This window comes from Plectrocnemia conspersa, unplaced genomic scaffold (genome assembly GCF_051122295.1).
Source record: "Plectrocnemia conspersa isolate PC_06_02 unplaced genomic scaffold, ASM5112229v1 ptg000008l, whole genome shotgun sequence".
NCBI lineage: Eukaryota > Metazoa > Arthropoda > Insecta > Trichoptera > Polycentropodidae > Plectrocnemia > Plectrocnemia conspersa.
In genome coordinates this window covers 23131941-23153725 of record NW_028277172.1, presented here as the reverse complement: position 1 = coordinate 23153725, position 21785 = coordinate 23131941, and the positions used below count along the sequence as shown (strand labels likewise).

The 21785-nt window shown below is 33.6% G+C and overlaps 2 protein-coding genes across 2 annotated transcripts; both read right to left on the bottom strand.

Annotated features, from left to right (window-relative positions):
• Nucleotides 1-594: 594 nt before the first annotated feature.
• Nucleotides 595-14772, bottom strand: Spt20 (transcription factor Spt20 homolog). The gene is made up of 16 exons (XM_088189277.1): nucleotides 14616-14772; nucleotides 10943-11248; nucleotides 10675-10839; nucleotides 10139-10378; nucleotides 9845-10057; nucleotides 9614-9778; nucleotides 4913-5243; nucleotides 4713-4852; nucleotides 4564-4643; nucleotides 4291-4504; nucleotides 3495-4215; nucleotides 3148-3425; nucleotides 2936-3074; nucleotides 1564-1674; nucleotides 1394-1490; nucleotides 595-810 (listed from the first exon to the last, which is right to left on the bottom strand). The coding sequence occupies exons 1-15, from the start codon at nucleotides 14649-14651 to the stop codon at nucleotides 1399-1401; spliced, it is 3231 nt and encodes a 1076-aa protein (XP_088045403.1). The 5' UTR covers nucleotides 14652-14772; the 3' UTR covers nucleotides 595-810; nucleotides 1394-1398.
• Nucleotides 14773-20341: 5569 nt separating this feature from the next.
• On the bottom strand, nucleotides 20342-20763 carry LOC148233487 (insulin-like). The gene is made up of 2 exons (XM_088190720.1): nucleotides 20592-20763; nucleotides 20342-20523 (listed from the first exon to the last, which is right to left on the bottom strand). The coding sequence occupies exons 1-2, from the start codon at nucleotides 20761-20763 to the stop codon at nucleotides 20342-20344; spliced, it is 354 nt and encodes a 117-aa protein (XP_088046846.1).
• Nucleotides 20764-21785: the final 1022 nt, after the last annotated feature.

The following is a 21785-nucleotide window of genomic DNA, read 5'->3' as shown; positions in this document are numbered from 1 at the left end:
TAATTAAGATTTTCATTTGACCCATTTTCGTAAAGTGTATATAGAATATAGAAAAATAATCATATTTGATCATGGGTTTGTCTTCCATTATACACCTAGTTCTGATTCCTTTCCGAACAACCCTCGCAATGTGATAGATGAGAGAAAACTCCTTAGAAAGAAATGCAGCGATCGGATCATTTGCATTGAGATCAATTCCTGCCAAGTTGCTACTGTGTGCAAAACAAGAATAACGCTAATATCACCTTTGTACAAAAAGTTTTGTGTGATCTGACACTGTCCAAGCGCGCTAATTTACACATCCGGCGTATAAAAAATACCCAAATTTTGTTATGTACAAAATATATAGTATATGATACAATGTTACACAGCGACAGGGAACATTCAGTCTGAAGAATACGTATTTATTTACACAATGTATGCCTACATACGTACAAAATATAGTCGCACGCGCACAATACATTTGAAGAGGATAAAACCAAAGTTGGAAAATAGACTTTTATATATACATATATATATATATAAGTATTTATGTATATATACATATATATAAACAGTTCTATAGTATTGTAATATTGTACACATTACGCTTCATTTTGTTTTTCTTTTTTTTAATTATTTTCATCGTTATTTTTACTATACATTGGAATAAATATTACTAATGAACGATACATATATCAAAATTAATATGGTCTCTTATTTAATTAGTAACTATTTTCATTATTAATATCCGTTTAGTTCAGGTAAAAACGTATCAAATAATACTTTTTATTCTAAATTTGTCGTTGTGACCTCCTTCGCTGCCTTTCACTGAAAATTAAAAAATAATATTAATATTAAAGAACATAATATACGTATTTTGTTATTAACAATTATTTAAAGATTAATTTAAGTAGCTTAAATGAACGACTTCAAAAACGAAATACTTGCTCAATCAATGTATAAGTCAATGAAATCAATTTCTCAATTAAGCAGATGATACCAGTTGTAACACATAAGATATTACTTATCCAGTACAGCACAAACTGTCAAAGTTGATAGCCTTATTACGATGCTTAAGAATTTGAGTACACCGAACTGTGCAATGAAATGCAGTCTTAAGTTGGAAGTGTATTGCATTTATTAATCCACAGAGTACTTCAACATTTTTTTTTTGTTTGTGTTTTAAAAAATGTGATGTTTTGATCAATAAAAATGATAAATAACACTATTTAAATAGCCACAATATGATACATCAAACACGGGAGTCTGTTTATGTTTCCAATAATCAGAAATCTTTCCTTTGAGAATATTATTTATCATCCACAAAATCATGAAATTGATTTCATATATATGTATCGTTTTTAAAGCCAAATATTATAGCTAAATTATTCATATATTAAAAAAAGGCTACCTAAATTATTTGTTGGGCTCGTTGGGATTCGACCTTCGCCTTTGCTGATGCGCAAGACTCGTCGTTGACTGCTGTCCTATATATTGTACGTGTCCAGCTGAAAATTCCAATGCATATTTAGTCAATGATGAAAGTTTACAAGACACAATTGCATGACCGAAGTAACTCACATGGCACAGCAGCCGTCGGTAGCTTGGTAGGTAGCTGACGGGGCGCGACACGAGGACGCTGAACGAGCTGGAGCGGCGTACCAGCTTTAACGCTGCCCGCCATCAAGTGAGCTGAAATAAGAGCATTTTAAAATAACAATAATAAAGCAGTGAACGACAATCTTGACTAAATCCTAATTTGACTATTCACAACTTATGTAAGGAATCGCCGTCTGTTCATGAGTTATGGACCTATTAAAGAAATATTTCACCCCTTCTGGAGTTCCGCAGGGTTCTAACCTTGAACCACTGTTATTTATATTTTCGTTAATGATATAGACATGACCATTAGAAACTTTTAATTGTATGCGGATGACTTGAAAGTGTTCAAAAGTGTCAAAATGATTTCTGTCTTTGTCTTTGCAGGCCTATCTGTATAATGCGATCCTGCTTGCAGGGTCGGTCCTAGGTTATTTGGTGTCCCAGACAAAAACTAAATTTGCCCCCCCCCCCCAATTTATACATTAACCCTTTATGTGCGGAATTAAATTTCATAAAAAGTCAGGAAATGTGTCAATTATCAACTAAAAAAAAAGTTGAAGATATAATTATGATTTTTTTATATGTTTATAGTAATTCTCTGCTGCATCTTTTTTCACCTTCAGAATTTAATTTAAAAAAGTAAAATGTGATAAAATGAGGAGAAAAAGAAAAATAATGTATAAATGTTTTTGACAGTCATTGAATAAAAATTAATTAATAAAGAATATAGAAATTATAAAAAAATTCCAGATAAAACAAGGAAAATAATACAACAATTTTCCTGGTTTTATCTGGAAAAATACATTATGATTTTTATAGTGTGGGACAAATCCGCATCTCGCACTTGAGAGCCCTGCATGGTGATTCGGATTTATCCGCATCTCGCATCTAAAGGGTTAATAATTTATTTAAACGCATTTAAATCAATTTTGGCAAGGAGTCGCTCTTACTAACTCCCCTATGGTAAAATGGCAATTTCCAAAAAGACCTTTTTATTAAGCTCTCGTAGCAATTTCTCCTCAAAAAAATTTCCGAGATGGTTTTTAAATAAAAAATATTGTGACGACGTTCCTGCCCTCTTTTATCCTCCTCGGATAAAAATTTCCGAGATAGCGTTTGAACGAAAATTTCCAAAACGAACTTTTTTTAGCTCCCACAGCAACAATAACCATTTTATTTTTAGCGTCCTTTGATGTTTTCAAAATCTGGTCACTTGACCTATGGCAACAGTTATCCATCTTCTTAATACGTTTGCATAAATGCAATATTACTTTGAATGAATTAAATTACTGGACAATTACTTAAACTTTGTAAATATCGCTCGTATACATGAGTAAAGTAAAAAGCATACTTAATGGCAGTGATAAAAGACTCTGCGTCGAAGGAGGCGTCGGCTGCGACACGGGCACCGAGACTAAAAGTCCAGTAGAGCCAGCAGTGGACACGTTCAACGATAATGAAATGGGCTGTGGCAATCCTGGTATTTGTACCTTTGATTAAAAATTAAAAGAAAATATTAAATTATGTAAAACATATTATAAATTAGGAATTGACAAATCTAACCTGTACGTTTTGCAACTGAGGTAACTGAAGGCCCATTTGCTGGCCGGCCTGTTGAGCGGGCGTCGCAGGAGCTGGAGGCGCCATTAACCTTTCCAAGAGAGCCGAAGGAGGTGTCGACTTTTTGGATTGGTTGGTGTCGACGAGCCCGGTGGTTCCCGCCGAGGAGTTCGTCATAGCAGCAGGGGCACTATTCAGCAAGTTTAATATCGTCGCATTACTCCCAGAGTTATTGGCAATGTTGCTGTTGTTAGACGTGGATTTGGCTGCAGCGCTCGCGGCTAAAATTTTATGTTTTAATAAATAAATGATGATTTGAATATAATAATTAAATATAATCGTGTCATTACCGGCTTGTTGCTGAAACTGATGCGCCGAGTTCATGAGACTCGTAACCAGTGCGCTGATGGCCGGATTCGTTGTCCTTTGCTTTGGCGCCACCGGTTTTTGCAACTGAGATATCGGCGCTTGATGCGAATTACCCGGCGGTGAAGTCATATTCATGTTTTGCTGATTTTGTAGTTGAATCCCTTGCTGCGCCTGTAAGATGCCTTGCTGGTTTTGTACACTAATACCCTGCTGTCCTTGTAATGATAAACCAGGCTGCCCTTGCAGCGTGATGCCCGACTGCTGCTGCAGAGCCATGTGTGCTTGCAGCTGGGATTGATTCGCCGTTACTTTCTGCTGCAATAATTGACCTGAGAGTGGATGCTGGATATGAATAATCGCCGGTTGCATCTTATGCGGGTTTATGGGTTGAGGCGGGTTGGTCAGCTGCTGAGCCAGGAGCTGATTTGCTGCCTGTTGGGCATTTTGAAGCTGCTGCAGCTGAGCCTGAGTCTGCTGAGACGAAATCTGAACAGTCTGCAGCTGAGGTTCGTTGCCCTGCTGCTGCTGCTGTTGCTGCTGCTTCAATTGCGATTGATGCAGCTGTATGTGGTGTATCGAGTTTAGAGTTTGAGACTGAGGCTTCAAACCCGGAACAGTATGGTCCAACTGAGCGGGACTTCCCACTTGTTGATTCACCTGTATCTGTTGCACTCCTTGCGGTCCAGCTTGTAATTGAGCTTGCTGCAAAATAATACAATAAAACATATTCAAATCAGGTCATCGTATATGTGAAAGCTCATGTGAATAAAACATTACCAATAGAGGCAAATTGGCTGATATAGTACGACGAGCATTAGACGAAGGACCCGTAACTAAGACTACTTCCGGAGAAGGAGCCGGCGCAGCTACGACGCCAGTGGGTGAGGGTACAGCGGGGGACGGAGGTGGTACTTTTATGGCACTCACTAATCCGTGCTGAGACACTACTCCGCCACCGACCGTAGCCTGAACTGAAGGAGTGGCAGCTCCGCTACAAAAAATCATCATCATTACAAGATCGCAAATTATTAACGTCCATAATAAATTTACCTCGGTATAGATTGAGCCGGTGACGCAGCAGCAGCCGCCGCCGCCAAGGATTGAGCTCTCGCTAAATGAGCAGCTTGATTCTATAATTCAAAATCATAGTGATTATCTCCATAACGGAATCTAATATTACATTAAAGAATAATACATACCATTTCTCTCATAGCAGCCGTGAACGATACCTTAGGAGCTTGCCCAGGTACAATATGTTTTATTCTGACCGATTTCCTACCCTCTTCGGTAAATATCTCAGTGAACTGTTGAATATATCTGTTGGCGTGTGCTCTAGTACCTAAATATATACATAGTTAATATTTTTCTTGTAACTTCCAATAATCTCGTGAAAAATTACCTAAGGGAAATCTGCATGATGATCCGTTTCGCTCTCCTTCCACATGATCTCTGTCGACATAGAGCTCTCCAAGAAATTCTTGATTTGAAGGCCGTTGTAATATGCTAAGTTTTATATGAAAAACTCCGGGTGTAACGGGCATATTTGAACTAGTGGAGTTCGGAGCCCGCTCAGTTTCCAACACGTACTCTTCCATTAATTGCGGGGCGCAATCAGAGGAAGTTCGCGGACGCTCGTATGGCCTAGCTAAAAGCGCAACTGTGCTTGCTACATCTGGAGGGGCTATCAACGGTGGACTATCTACCCGTGGAGCTGATATAGCCCGTAACACCTGTAAAATATTATATTAACGATGAGGCCACTGAAGAGATATGAAAAATAAATCCAAATTCACAAGTAAGTTTTGATAAAATTATGGATACCATTTTAACTGAAGATTGGAATTTTTATCGGTACAAATATGAGGATTTTTATACTTCAAAAATAGAAAAATAGGCAAATATATTTAGTTTTTACCAATAGTAAAAGAGTACAATGTAAAGTGGAAATAACTCCAAGAATTACTAATCATTTTATTGTATATATTTATACACATTATTTACAGTAAAAAAATAATGATATAAAAAAATGGATTTTAACAAATTAATAATAGAATTACAAAAATATGATTAAAATGTAGATAACATTGTGTTATTGTGGATAGTAAAATAAAAAGAAAATGTAATATCGATTCAACGCAAAACCGTGGTTTAATAATGTTAAAAACGCTTTAAAGAGATGAAACATAAAATATTCCAAAGAATAGAATATCAAGTTTTAAATGAAAAATGGAAAACATATCAACAATGTAGAAATATGGCAAGGCAATAAATTTGATAAATAAAATCAAAAATGACCGGAATAAAATGTGAAACATAATGAAAAAAAAAATTAATCCTATTCATAGAAATAATATAATAAATATGGAGATTGATGAAAAAATATATAAAGATTATATGATAGCAGAAGAAATGAATACGTACTACATTGAGAGTATAGAAGAGATTGTGAATTCAATACCCCAGTTAAATAAATTAGTACAATACAAAAATTAAACAGTTAATGTAAAATTTGGAGAATTTAAATCAGTATCTTTAAAAATAAATTCAAACTATAATTTGTAAATTAAAAAAAGTACCAGTACTGATAAATTGGATGTAAATATGATTAAAGAAACATGGGAAATGCTAGGAACTAAATTACATTATTTAGTAAATAAAGCACTCTCCGAAGGAGAAATACCTAATAATTTTAACATTGCTATTATACCTATACTTAAAATAAAAAAATAGTAAAAAGGTTGAGAAAATGAGACCTATTAACGTAATGCGTTGTATGGAAAATGTAATGGAAGAAGTAGTAATCAAACAATTAAAGTATTTTATTATTTCACAAAACACGTGTGAATAACAATCGGGATTCAGAAAAAAACATTCCACAGATTGCATTACAAGTAGTGATTAAAATTGGTTGTTGGCCAAGGATACGAACAAAATCATTGGAGCAGATTTCTTGGATTTCAAGAGAGCTTTTGAAACAATAGACAGATGTATAATATAATGTTAAAGAAATTAAAGATCATAGGTATAAGGAACATTGTTGTTTATAATATATTTTAATGATATAATCAATAATATATAAAAATGTTTAATACATGTTTGTAGACAACACTTTAATTTATTGCATAGGTGATAATGTTAAAGAAGTTGTAGATAAATTAAATAAGAAATTAAGTATAATAGAAAGATGGTTAAAAAATAATGTACTTATACTAAATGAGAATAAAAGTAATTGTATGATTATTATTTATAAATATATGTTGTATAAATACAGTTGTAGATAACTCTTATAGAAATAATTAATAATATAAAATATTTAGGAGTAATTGTAGAAAAAAACATATTTTAAGGAACATTGTAATTAGTGTTTCTTCTCGAGAAAAAGGTTAAATCGAGAATTCTCATTTCTCGAGAAATTTTATAAAGCATTTTTTTATTAAATAAAATTAAATTTGTATAACTATTTACAACTACTGCCCTTTCTATAACGCTGTATAAGTAAAGGAGTTCATGCCTAATATACATACTTCTTGGAAGGTTTTAATAGGGGACTGGAATGACAAAAATTGTTAACGCTCAAAATCGCCTTATTTTTGCTCAAGTAATAAAAGAAGATACTCAGATAAGAAACCTTTCCGAAGGTGTTCATGCCAGATGTTTGAAAATATGCATACTTTCTCGGAAGATCAAAAGTATTTGAATGACCAACAATTTTTTTGTAATTTTCTATTACTGTAACTGGCCGGCATCTTTATCTTTGCTTTAGTGATCTAAGAACCCGTTCCGATAAGAAGAAATTACGTATGGAAATCGGCAGAGTGCAAAACGATTTATGGCTACTTATATTTTTCGATAATCCAAAAAGGTTTTTTTTATATTATTTTTGTAAAGTTACAACAATTGTCTCACAATAATTATTGACAGCCGTGGGGCCTTAAATTTTGTGTTGAAACAATTGGAAAATATCAATTCTGAGCTAAGCACGAAATTTCAACAGGCAATTAAAGAGAAATTATATAATCGAAGAAACCAGACAATTAAGTCATTAATTAAATATTTGCAAAATCCAGAATCTTTCACCAGTCAAAAAAAGAATGACTTTTTAGTTCTAAGGACCCTCATGACTTCATTAAATCATTAGAATCCATTAAAGAAATTGAAAATTTATTATTGGCGCAACCACTGGAGAAAGAAATTTCTTTCAGCCTTACAGAAAACCAATGTCTTAGGGATTAATGGAGAAACAATTTAAAATATTTGAATCGACAGGCAAGAGAGCAAATAATTTACAGTGCCTATTTGAAACCTTGTTGTCGATTAAACCAACATCATCCCAAAACGAGAGGGATTTTACCATGAATTTTTAAAAAAAAAACGAGGATTTTTGATTTTACATTAAATGACACGTGTTTTTTTAAAGGGTTATTTTAAGATTAATATGTAATAATGTATCTGCAATACTTTACTGTATTACATACATTTTTTCATTCATCAAAATTTCTCAAGAAATTTGAGAAGTAAAGTTGAGAATTCTCATTTCTCGAGAAATGAAATTCACTGAGAAATTAGAACACCTAATTGTACTTAAACAATCAAAAAGATTAGTAGAAAAATATTTATAATATCTATGATAAAAAATATGTTAAGAATACAATAATTAGGCAACAATTATATATATATGCTTAATAAATTAGATAAGACAGTGTTGCAAAAATTACAAAATAGGGCAATGAGAGTAGTTTTAAATAAAAATATATTTACTAGTTCTAGAAGTATGATTGAAAGATTGGAATGGTTGGATATTCAAGGAAAATTGAAGATGAATGTTTTAGTATTCATATATAAGTTAGAAAACAATATATTACCACAGTATTTTATTATGTATTCAATAATAATAAATAAAGATAAGTATAAGAAAGCGAGTACGGCCAGGGAAATATTGTAAGAAGGTGTGAATTTGTATGGTAATATTCCTAGGACAATCCGCAAAAATAAAAATGTAGCGGGTTTCCTCAATGGAATAAAGAAACACCTTCGTGCATTAAGAATTAAGTTATATGTATTTTTCAGTATTCTGTTTATGTGATATATTATTGTATATGTATGTTTTAATTATACTTGTTAAGTGTATAAACAATTATCTATATTAGTTAAATAAATTAATAGAATAAATAAATGTCCATAGAGTTAGCTTGTACCGTAAAAACTCAATGCATTCCAAAATCACAAACAGTGAAGAGAAGGGTTAAGTAGATTCTAGATAAACTGAGGCTTTCAGAAAGAAATAAAAAAGATAGAATGGGATAAACAACACCCGAGACTGGACACTTGAAGATTGGACAAGTAATTTAGTCAAATGAATCCAACTTTTAGATTAACTCACCCTTGTTACATAATTAATTTAAACGTATTTTGGTTTCGTTTTTATTGATTATTTATTTTAAATTTGTTTGTTTATATATAACATTTTGAACGGTATCGCCTTATCGATCTTTTAGTTTTGAGTTACCCCAGATAATAATATTCATGTAATATTTGATATAATGTAAATGATTTGTATAGAAAATAATACTAATAAATGGAAGAGTACAAAATAAATGAACATAAGAAAAAATATTTTATATTAATTTTAAAAAACATATTGAGAGCCTCTGAATTGATATAAAAAAATATGTAGAATAAATTAACGAAATTTAATAATAGAAAAGTGTTAAAATAATTGATTAAAATATACTAATACAAAAACGAGTGAAAGTACTGCAACATTGAGAATCACTGATTTTTTCTATAATATGCTAGAAATAGAATATAAAATAATAATTAACAAATTAATTCACTACTCAAAGGGATAAAAATTGTGTGCCATATGGTCAAACATGGGAGAAGCGTTACGAAGAGATAAAAACGGGAGAATATATTCTGTACCCGAATATTTTATATAAGATACTTAATGAGTTCAACTGCGTGAAATTGTACGTTAATTTTCTATAGAGACATCGTCTGAATGATGGATTAAGTAATGTGCTTCAATAATGTGAAAAAAATTATAATGTAAGAAAATCATTTAACATGCTTTAAAAATATATATATTTCGCATATATACCTCACTAGGTTTCTTAGGAAATTTTGAAGACGCCCGAGGAATGTTATTCGCCGACGTGTGTCGCACGGAAGACATCTTCGCTCTCTGCTTATTGATTATGTCTAACAAACCCAATCCATGATGATATGTGAGCTGGTCTAATTTACGTTTTCGATTGACAGCAACCTACAATGATCAAGCAGTGTAAAATAGTAAGCATCTTTCAGATTCGCGTATGAATCGATCGCATACTTGAGAGTATCTCTTGGCTTGACGCCTTATGTCCGGGGTGGCCAGCAAGTGGCGCTGGTGGTGGAGGCGCGCCGCCAGCAGTCCTATGGCGGGCCGGGGCTCCAGGCACAGGGGAGGAGCGGTTGCGAGCACGACGGCCGATTCTAAAAAAAGTCTTTCTTCTCTACCCCACGATCCCGCGCGCGCAATCGCATTAACGTCGTTGATTATACTCTGAAAAAGTGCCACCACACGTTACGTTTGACATTAGGTGTCCTAAATGGTCATGATCTGGTTGTAGGTAACAATCGTAACCTGAGTGGTCGGTTTGAGCAGCACGTGGTGCGTGTCGCACACGAAGCTCGGGTACGCTTGTCTAAAATCCCTAATTTGAGCAATAATACAGCCGGAATAAAACAAACATGAGTATTCCGCTTCTAATATATCCAATAAAACTATAGGCAGTTCTTCATTATCTATATAACTAAGTAAATCTTCCTCTTCGTACGGCCACCTCGGCGTTTCTAAGAAGGCTTCTTCAGATCTACAATTACCCTAAAATAAAACAAACATGTGTTAATGGATTTCATTTTAAAATAAATAAATAAAGTATAAAAGCAACGACATCATTCTGATTCTTTTTTAATTATACGTAATAGCTCGAGGAAGAAATTGTGATTGTGAATGTAACTCATCTTATATAGGAGTTTGATATTTTCTGATGCTCGAGATACGTAACATATCTATCTTTAATATATAGAGTTCTGTTCACATCTATATTGAAGACTTCAGCTTGCGTCACGATTCTCAGGAATATCTTTGCTTTTACACTTCTCGTTTAAGACACTTACGTTTGCGTTTCCATCGGTGGGTGGAGAGAGCATTTGTGTATCGCCGTTAACTTTCAACGATATCGAGTATCCTTTATTCCCAGGATATAAATTTATAATTAAAACATTTAAATTCATCCGAGATAATAATTTTTCTAATAAATACGAACTAACTTTTAACCCTTGCTGCAATCAGAATGAATGGTTATTACAATATAAGTTGATATGTTTGAAAGCGAATGTTCACCTTCATGTTTATAGTCAACATAGCTTTCAGTACTGGACTTACGTAATTTGCTTGTAAAGCCTCGTCGTTACTGAACTCTTCGTAGAGTTCTCTTAGTTTTTCGTGTATATTGAACTTAGTTTTCTTTTTGACAGGGCTGAGGCTCTGCGAGGAGCGCTCTCGTTTTCCGGATGAAAAATTAACGGCGTATCGGTCAGCGGGCCTCTTGCGCCCGTTGAGACCGAAGTAAAGCGAGGGCCGGTCGGCATCCCAGCCGGAGACGGCGCGACCGACGGACCCGTCGTCACTCTCAGCATCGTCGTTGGCTTCGAACGACTGCGTGGTCCATTTGGCTCTTTTTAAAATAGCCTAAAATTCAAGAAAAACACACATAAACAGTTGGTACCTGATTATATACCATTATCAAATTATTTAAGAGGACAATTTAAATGAGCAATATATAAAATAATCGTTCCATTAAAAGAATTCTTTCTTTGTGCATTACTGTTGGTCAGATTTGGTCAAAATAATGAATCCTTTATGAATAAAAAATCTGAAGATTAACCTTACATAAATGCACAAATAATTCAGTTTTGTGCATTTATTATTAAATACTACGATTTAAGCACGAAATAAAATTTCGTACACTCACACATATATGCGGGAACATATAATTTTCATTAGTTCAAGTATTCCTTCAAGAACAGCGGTTCCAACCGGAGTCCGCGAGACATAAACGAATGTTTTTATTTGGATTCATAAAAAAAATTATAAATTTTAATGGGTTTCAAGGGTTAAATATTTTTTAATAGAAAAAATACTTTCCGATACAAATCAAATCAGAAACCTGTTAATTTGACGGGTACCGTAAATCTGGTGTTAATTATATAAATCTGTTTTAAGAAAAAAATATGTCGCATTTTGAATGAACAGATTTGGCTAAAATATTTTAATTCAGTATACTAGTGTTATTTAAGTGCAGTGGCTTTGTGAATATACTTTCTCCCTAGTGTTTCTTGAGAATTTCTTCTCCAATTTATATGGAATTTTAATTCTGGTTGCCGAATTCCGATATGTTGGGTTCTGCTACTTTGGCGATAATTGGCGGATTCTAAGTCATAATTGAAGAAAGAATGGTATATATTTTTAATGTGCGGTAATTATTTGCTTCAAGGGTAAATAATACATTTTTTATGATATTTAGTTTTCCCAAAAAGGTTACATATTAAAAATGTACCCATATAAATGTATAAATAATATCAATCAAACGTGTTTTAGCAAAAAAATGGATTTTCAAGCTAATTACAAAAAATAGTAAAATAAACGATAAGCCGACTTTTGGAAGCAGGCATAATATTTCAGAATAGAATTAACTAAAGATAGAAATTGAAGATGATATAGCATCTGTTGTGCGTAAGTGCTGATTTACTATAACTTCGCTATAATCATGGATTGCATTTAGTATTTTTTAAAGTCCTTTAGGTTGAAAAGATAGATAGGAATTAAATAGTTGCATTATAATAATACGGAAGGCGATTTATTACAATATAGATATTGAAAATATAAAGGTCATTAATGTCCGAATACGAAAAATAATAACAGGTATTCGGAAGATTGTGAAATTATTTGTAATTTCTCCAGCTAGATATTAGCTGGCCATACACGCTCAGGCACATCCGACAAATATGCCCGTCACGGATCCCTGGCGGATAAATCCGATCGTGTGTGATGAGAAAAGATACAGATTTGTCTGTCTGTACTAAAAAGATCTGAGCGCGGAAACAGAATTTTTTGTTAAAATTTGTCGATTTAATTCCGCATTTTTCCTTATAATCTGAAATCTTTTATTAAATAATTAATTTTATTTAAATTTTAAATCTCATTTCTAAGACATTGATAGAATTGATTTAACAAAAATATAAGTGACTATTTTCGCCCAGACAGGGCGCAGAATCATTCATGAAGATTCAGTCCCAATTTGAGCCCAGGTGCTCTTTAATCGAAGGGATTAAAAATAAATTCAGGATGATTTTGTAATCCGCCGTCTTTACCGTTCCGTTGATAAAGTGTATAGTTCCCACTCCGAAATACGTAAAGCATCTCCAGATCATTTGGCTTAATGGATTTCGCATAGCTGGCTGGATACAATAATCAGAGAATTTTTCACTTTTTCGACGACGAACGTAAGTGCTCCATCTGACCCAAATAAATTAGTTTTGCTCTCATCGGAGAATATCACCCTTCTCCAATTTATACCGATTGACCCATTTCATGGGTTTTTTGGGTCAATAACGGCTTTTTAGCAGGTATATGTTGAAGAGATCTTCATCCCAAAAACGCCTACGAGTTGTATCCACGCTTATTTGTTTGTTTTTTGTATTATTGAACTCGCTGGTAATATCTACCACTGTTTTTCGCCACTCGCAACAGATTCGACGTATCAATCAATCTTCACCATACGAGATGATTTTTTTTAAGTCTTCGAACTGTTTATTAGTTACAACCAACAGACTAGAAAATTTGTCTTGTGGAAAACCCCATTGCTGAATACACAATATCGGCTTTTTGATTTTCACTTAATTCCAAGCGATTCGGCAATATTACTTTTCAAAATATTTGCTCCACGAAAGCTGTCAGTCAACCGACTAGGTAACTAATAGAAAACAATGGAGACATACCCCTAAATGAACACAAAATAATTCAAGTAAACTCCGTAAAAAAAATTTACGATTTCAAAAAGTAATACGTTATTTTGCACGCTACTGTATATGATTGTATGTATTGTACATACATATTTGTATATTTTATAATTATTAATTTTATTGTTTGAAACTCATATATTATAATGCATTACTCATATATTATGCATTACTCATATATTATAATGCAGCCTTCCAAGCCTTCCAATTTGTTTGAGTTTATACTTATAACAAAAAGCTAACTCTTTTTAACAAAGATTTTTAAAGTAAAATTTTATTTTTATTAATGAAACATTGGAACTAATAATATTAATGATCAAAGACACAATAATGAAATATTAAAGAGACTTTTTTTTATTATTTCTAGAGACAGATGAAATAAATAATGGTTCAGTAAAAAAACTAGATTTAAAATTATAAGGATAATTTTGATGAAATTAATTCCATAACAAATGTAAAAAGCAAATGTTTTAATTAATATTATGAAATTTTAATTTTAATTTTACGGTCATTGCGATTTGTAATCGTATATCTGACACGCGAGTTAAAGATAAGACATCGAGTACGTATGAACAATATGATTTCCAAGAATTGGGAAAGCTCGAAACGCTCTGCTATATAATATAATCAAATAATGATTGACGAGTAGTTACAACATAATAAGCGCCTTTCATTATAAAGCTTTTAGCACTGAGGAAATCATCCATAATCGTCGAAGGGCAAATACCGACTGTTTATGTTCGATTATATCTAATAGAAGTTGAGTTATAACAACACTTTCTCGGACACAACACCATGTGTTATGTTGACGTATGATAAAACGTGTTTTGGTTTGAAATAACGAGCGCGAATATGCGCGTAAACAAATGGGAACGTCACAAAGCGGCAGCGCACGTATCGGAAGGCGGCGAGCGGTCGAAAAGACGCGAGAATGCGCCGCGGCGCAATCGTCAGTCGACTGTCACAAAAAGGGGGCAAATAGACAGGCGGCAAGTGACAAGTGTCGCGCGGGCGAACTGCGGAAACAACGGGGGCACCTCGGCTTCGGCGACGGCCGCGACCAGCCCGTTCATGTCTGTCGACGTTAGCTTCGGGCTCCAATCGCATCGCCGGCGGCCGACGAGCGTTCAGCGCGCCATGGCGGCGGCCGCACAACAACCAAACGTCAAACGGCCGTCAACGTGGCCCATAGACAAGTCGCCTTCGCTCCGGCCTTGTCTATGCTCAACGCAAGGATTTTGTTCCATATTACCCCTTTTTCTTGAAACATAAATTTAAACCTATAAATTTCAACTCGGAAAAATCAATGCTAACATTGACATTTATAAAATATATAACTATTTCACCTATTACATAAAATAATCTCTTTTATAACTGAAAAATCAAAACCATGTAGTTGACCTAAGTTGATGTGGATAAACCAGGGCTGTGGAGTCGTTAAAAAAAACACGACTCCGACTCTGACTCCGATTCCAATATTTACCAACAACACGACTCCACTCTGACTCCGACTCCGACAAAAAAGTTTAATTTTATCAAGTGTTTTTCTACACGTTTAACCCTTAGACCGCCGACCGGTAAATTGTTAATTACTCGCTGTACGCCATGCGTTTTTAGCGATATAATTTTTTGGCTACTTACTCTGTTTAACACATCATTACAGCCAAAATACTCAATTTTTATATTTTAAAATTATATATGTATGATTAACATGGTTTAAACATTCTAATTATATCAATAAACAAACATTTTTAGTCGTATTGTTGGAAATATGGAGTGAACAAAAAAAAATCTATTCGTCGGTCCGCGAGTTGGCTCGCGTACACACACCTACACACACATGAACGCGCGCGGCACTATACAAGCGAACGACAAGCAGGGTCATGCTCACACTGAGACAATTTTAATATATAAATCTGCAACGCATTTTTTCTTCGTCTGACCTACATCCTGTTATAAAAATTTACAAATCGACAACATTTCTTTGATGCATACAAAATCACATATATCGTACACAAAAATAACCCTAATAACCAAACCGTTTGTTTTTGATCAATGGTGTTTGCAATTGGTTGTTGTTGAAGGTTGTCATATTTCTTTATACATAAAAATAATAAATAATAAAACTTGATAGCAAGATACGATGTTACATTTAACTATATATAATTATATGTATAATTTATAATATATACATATTCTTCTTCTTCTTCTTCCACGGCACTACAACCGGTGATCGGTTTTGGCATTTCCACCTAATTTCTTGTAGGGCTTCTAGATATATCTTGAGTTTTAGTATTTCTTCCGATATTGTTTGTATTTTTCCTGGTAGTAATATTGCACATTCCAGCTTCCAAAATTGAAGTCCAATCGTTTATCTAGATTTCGATCGTCTAGGTCAGTGGTCGGCAAACTTATTGGCCGAAGAGCCAAATATGTACATTACAACGATTCAAAATAGTTCTGAGAGCCAAATCTGTTTTTTAATTTAGTAAACCTTTATTATAATTTTAGACCTTCATTAAATTACTTGATTTCACACTTAATAAAGATTTATTCGTTGATAAAATATGATATGAAAGTAAGGTATCCATAAATTTAAACCATGACAATGACTGACAAACACTTAATGCGAACAATGTCCTTGCATCTCCTTGAAAAGTTTCAGTAAGTTAGGTTTATATGTTGTAGTTTTTAATTTTAGGCATGATTCCAAGTTCTCGTCAATAAGACGACTTCTCAGTTTACTCTTGATAAAGTTCATGCTTGAAAAGGATTATTCGCATGTATATTTAGAACCAAAAAGGGAGAGAACAGCAAACGCAAGTTTTTCAGCTGATCGTAAGAGTCAGGAATACTATTCCAGACGTTGAAAATGATCATGTCTTCATTCTCCAGGTCTTTCAAAGCAGACCACTTATGTTGTGAACTAAGATCACATTCGTTCTTCTCCATATTTCCAAATCAATACAGAAACGTTGAAATTTGGAGCTCCATATTTCCTTGTTTTTTAAATCCTTCAATTGTATTTCAAAGTTACCAATGTCAATGCCAACAGGAGAAAATTTCAACTCAGTTATTGTAGCATTAAGAGGATTTTTGACGAATGAAACCTGCTGAGAAAGGCTTCCCTCATATTAAAAATTATTGTTTTGAAATGGTGTTTGTCAATAGAGAAATTATTTTCTTGGCGATGCTTCAGCAGGCTCGGAAAGTGAAACAAGGTTGGTCTTTCAAAATCTTGAGCAAAAAGGGATAATTTGTTTTCGAATGAAATGACTTCTTCTAACATCGAAAAAATTGTGTTTCCTTTCCCTTGTAGTTTACGGTTAAGCTGGTTTAAATTAGACATAACGTCTACCATGAAATGAAAGTTTTGGATCCACTGATTGTAAATTCTGGATAGTGAACACCCTTCTCAAGGAGAAATGCTTCAATTTCTGGCAATAGGGATGCGAAACGTTTTAAAACGTACCCTCTTGATAACCATTGAACCTTGTTATGAAGCGAAAGATCAGCGTACTCACTCTCCATTTCAACTAAAAATTCTTTGAATTGACGATGATTAAGAGCTTTAGCTACAATGGAGTTGATGATCGTGATCACTAATCCCATAACTTTACTAATTTCTTCCGGTAATGTCTGCGCACAAAGCCCTTCTTGGTGAATAATGCAATGATAAACCAATATCTCGTGATTCATTTTTTCTTTCAAAATGGCAACAGACCCTTTTCTGACGCCGGTCATACTTTTGGCTCCGTCTGTAACCGCCAAATACGCAGATTGACAGCTGTCATGCTACTACGCTGCGCTGCGCCCCTACCGGACGAAACAGGTACTACGTCAACGCTCACGCACACATTCAACGTTACATGGAAAGGACACTCGACCAGAATTAGCGCCCTGGCCCGTGGATATTTGTGCCAGAGCCGCACTCAAGGAGCCAAAGAGCCGCATGCGGCTCCGGAGCCGCACTTTGCCGACCCCTGGTCTAGGTCATTATGAATCGGGGCGGATTTATTATTTCTTTGTAATTTTTTCATAACTATTTGGATTTATCCACGTTGGTTGGTTTGCTCCATGATAGAAACCCTCCTCCTTTATCCGGGCTTGGGACCGGCAAGAGTGCAACATATCTACACTCCAGGCGGAATATGTAATATATATTACACACACACACACATATATATACAATAAATAATAAACTTTTCGACCATCGTGACGCATTGGGGTAACCTGTTAGGTCACGATGGTATTAATTTAATGTAAATAAATAGAACAAGTAAAATAAAATGATTCTACGACAAGGAATCGTTTTTGTTATTATTATTATTATTATTTAATATTTACTAAGAGTTAATATTGATATTTTATTAATTATATCTTATTTATATTTATTAATAAGTATTTAATAGTAATTATTATTATTATTATTTAATTATTACAAACAATAAAAACCAATCACAAAAACAGTTGACAATATTAAAACAGTCGAAATAACGTATAAATATATTCACAAGTATTTACAAATCACAATTATCATTGAAATATTGATGACATAATTTAATTTCGATTCATAAATTAAAGTATAAAAAAACGAATTTCCGCGATGCGTTTGTGCTAACCCTAAAAGTGGTCTAAATAAGCACGATCGAAACCACGCGCGAAATACAAACGACTAAAATTAAGGCGTGACTTTATAATTATATATACCACTGTTTCATCGCAAATTCTATAAATAAAATCACTGAAATCGTTTACTAGGAACTCAAACTGATTTTTAAAACATATATTGCCAACTTTTACCTTTCCGTTTCTTTAAAAAACGAAGGTTTTAACGAGCGCATCATATCATGCGCTTGGCGTTAGACAGTAGATTTAGTTGCGCATCATATCATGCGCTTGGCGTTGAAAGGATTAATATTCATACGCTATACACATTCATTATTACGCAATTAAAATTTCATAATTTAAAAAATTCATTTTATAGAAAAAATGGTCGGAGTTGCTCATTTTTCATGACTCCGACTCCGACTCCAACTCCGGCCAAAACATCACTCCACGGCTCCGACTCCGATTCCACAGCCCTGAGATAAACGCAGAGAACAATAGTTTTCCATTTACTTATTTTTTATCATAAAATATTTTTTTTTCGATGTTTACCTTTTAATTTTGATTTGAATTGCTTCCAGGGCCGTAGCGTAGAGGAGCAGAGGGAAGAATATGCCTCCGGACGCAAGATTGAGAGGAGCGCCAGAACGAAGTTAGTAATAATCTATATTCAAACAATATATTTAAATACCGAACTCGGTAACGAGCGTTCTCACTGTGACGACTACGGCACAATTTTGTGGATTTTTGACTTCTGAGAAGGGATAATGGTTTTTTGCGCTCTTCTATTTGTCAAAATTCGGTTTAGATATCCTTCATTCAATTTTCACTCATTGTCAGTCGTAATATTGTTATACAAAATCTTACTATTAACGCTAGATAACCGAGCATTTCCACTGTGACGACACGATTTTATTGCTTTTGACGTGGATTTTTTACTTCTGAGAAGGGAATACTGTTTTTTGCGCTCTTCTATTGGTCATAATTCGGTTTAGATATCCTTCATTCGATTCTTATTCATTGTCAGTCTTAATATTGTTATACAAAAATCTTAATATTACCGATAGATAACCGAGCGTTTCCACTATGACGGCACAATTTTATTGCTTTTGACGTGAAATTATCAAACTCCGTCTCTCTAATGTATGCCGTCCTAATGAAGCAAAAGTATTTATCTAGCGTGGCTTATTGCTTATAGCTTTCGAAAGTCTGGTGTAACTTTTGTTGATGTTTACTTCTTATGTGTTTTAATATGGCAACTCCAACCAAAGGTTTATTCATAAAGCGCCATTGTTTAAATGACCCATAATAGTGGGGAAATATGTACAATAAGACGCGATAAGAACGTGAAAATGACAAATACATCATTATTCGAATAACAATAATTCAACTAAAAATAAATAAGAGAAATGTAATTTGAGTAATATATTTTTATTTATAATACAAAATAGCATAAATAATAATAGGCATCGTCGTTTTACGAGACACAGCATACAATTTATAAATACCAAAAATCTTTTTCGCTACAGGGTTATTTCTAATTTCTTGACCATATATTGAAATCACTACATGGTGCCAGCCAGCTCGCAGAAGTATAAGAATTAAGAACAACTACGCATATATTCAGTAGTGTAATCCAGTTTCCATTTGTTCACAATAATTTAAAAAAATACAAATACAACTTATTGCATTGCGCGGTTTAGTTGCTCTACAAATTTTATTACAAAAATACCAATATTTGAGACATAACTTTTACTCTTAAAGTCGCTTTTATTTGGAATTTGGATGACATCACCGTATATAATTGCTACAGTCTAATTATGCACAATATACAGGGCCGGCCCGAGGGGCAGGCAGTACAGGCGATCGCCTGGGGCGCTAGATCTTGTGGGGCGCCGTGATACCAAATAAAGGCGCAATATTCACTTAAAATTATCAAACCATATTGTTAAAGAATATAATCTGATATTATTTTTTTGTATACACTACTGTGCACTCTAGATTATTTCACGAGTAAAAAATCGCGACGAAAATAAAACTACAAATTCTTAAATACCCACATTTGAATTAAATTTTTGTGCTCATGTAATGAGTTATTACAGTATGTATAGGGGGGGGGGCGCAAATTTAGTTTTTGCCTGGGGCGCCAAATAACCTAACGCCGGCCCTGACAATATAGTTTCAAAGTGCCAATGGTGCAGCGTTTCTTACAGCAGTCATCAACTATTCCTCTTTTGTTAATACTATTTCTTGACACCAAACTCTTGCCAAATAAAGACCAGTCGTAATCATTGCCATCTTCCTCGTCCATTGTATATTCATCATTAATAAGAAAATCTAGAAAAATACAAAATAAATAAATTATATAATTGACAGTAAATTGTGATGTATAAGATAATAAATACCGAAAGAATCTTTTTTGTTGCGATAATTGTCCGGAGTATGGTATCTGCCTTGGCATTCCAATCTAGCCGCTTTGTATAGCTCATTGCCACAAAGTTTCATCGGTTGATTGGTTAATTTCATCCATTTCAATTTTTCTTCAACGGTTAAATTGCCATTTACAACGATGAACATTACTATTGTAATAAAAATGTAAAGTCTCATCTATAAAAGTAAAACATTGTACTTATAACTACATTTCGCTTAAGAAGGGTAAATTACTAAATGCTGTCGTGTTGGTAGCACTGCTACATATAATCAAATTATATTTATAAACATAAATAGCATGCATACAAAAATAATCGTAATATAAATAAATTGATTATTAAGAATTTAAACAAAATGGGAGGTACTTTTTTAATAGGATTCTAAATAAATAGCAAACCTTTGTAGAGTTGTTCAATGGTGACAACGCTGAGAGATAATGATGTTTTGCTTCTATTGCTCGAGGCTTTTTATAGTTCGCAAATATAGTGCGCTATGATAATTTGAAAATATGAATGAAACTAATGAACACGCGCATACGTCAAAGAGAAGAACCTTCCTATAAAAATACAAATTAAATATTATTTTCATCATTTATATTCAATTTATATTAAATATAAATGCGAAATATGGAATGCGCAGTTTGTTTTACCATTATTTAGTGTAACAGGTAAAATTACTGTGATTGGTTTTAAAAATAGGTCAGTAATTCTATAAAATGTGCGCAGTAAGTATGGATATATATAAATTAAGAATATGTCATATTCCATAGTATAATGTATGTTTATCTTAGAATGTTTGCGACGTTGATTCCTTTATTTTTTATCTTCAGTATAGGAAGTAGTCGAAGAATATTATTGCAATTTGACATTTATTCGTCTAGTGGTATTCTATAGCATTGGTTCTAAAATGTATCATAAATAATTTAAAAATAGATTCCCTGTATTTCAGTTTGTCTTGACGAAAATGCACTTTGTAATTAAGAAATATGTTATATACGTTTTTTGGATTTCCTTTAGTAGCAAAATTGCGGAAAATATGTCTTAAAATATCTGTCATCAGCATATCGCTGTTCAGCTTAACTTTCAACTTAAAGTTGAAAATACTACAGTTGACATAGAAACCATAGCCAAAATGACATGTGCAAATGCCACGTCGCTACTGTTAACCAT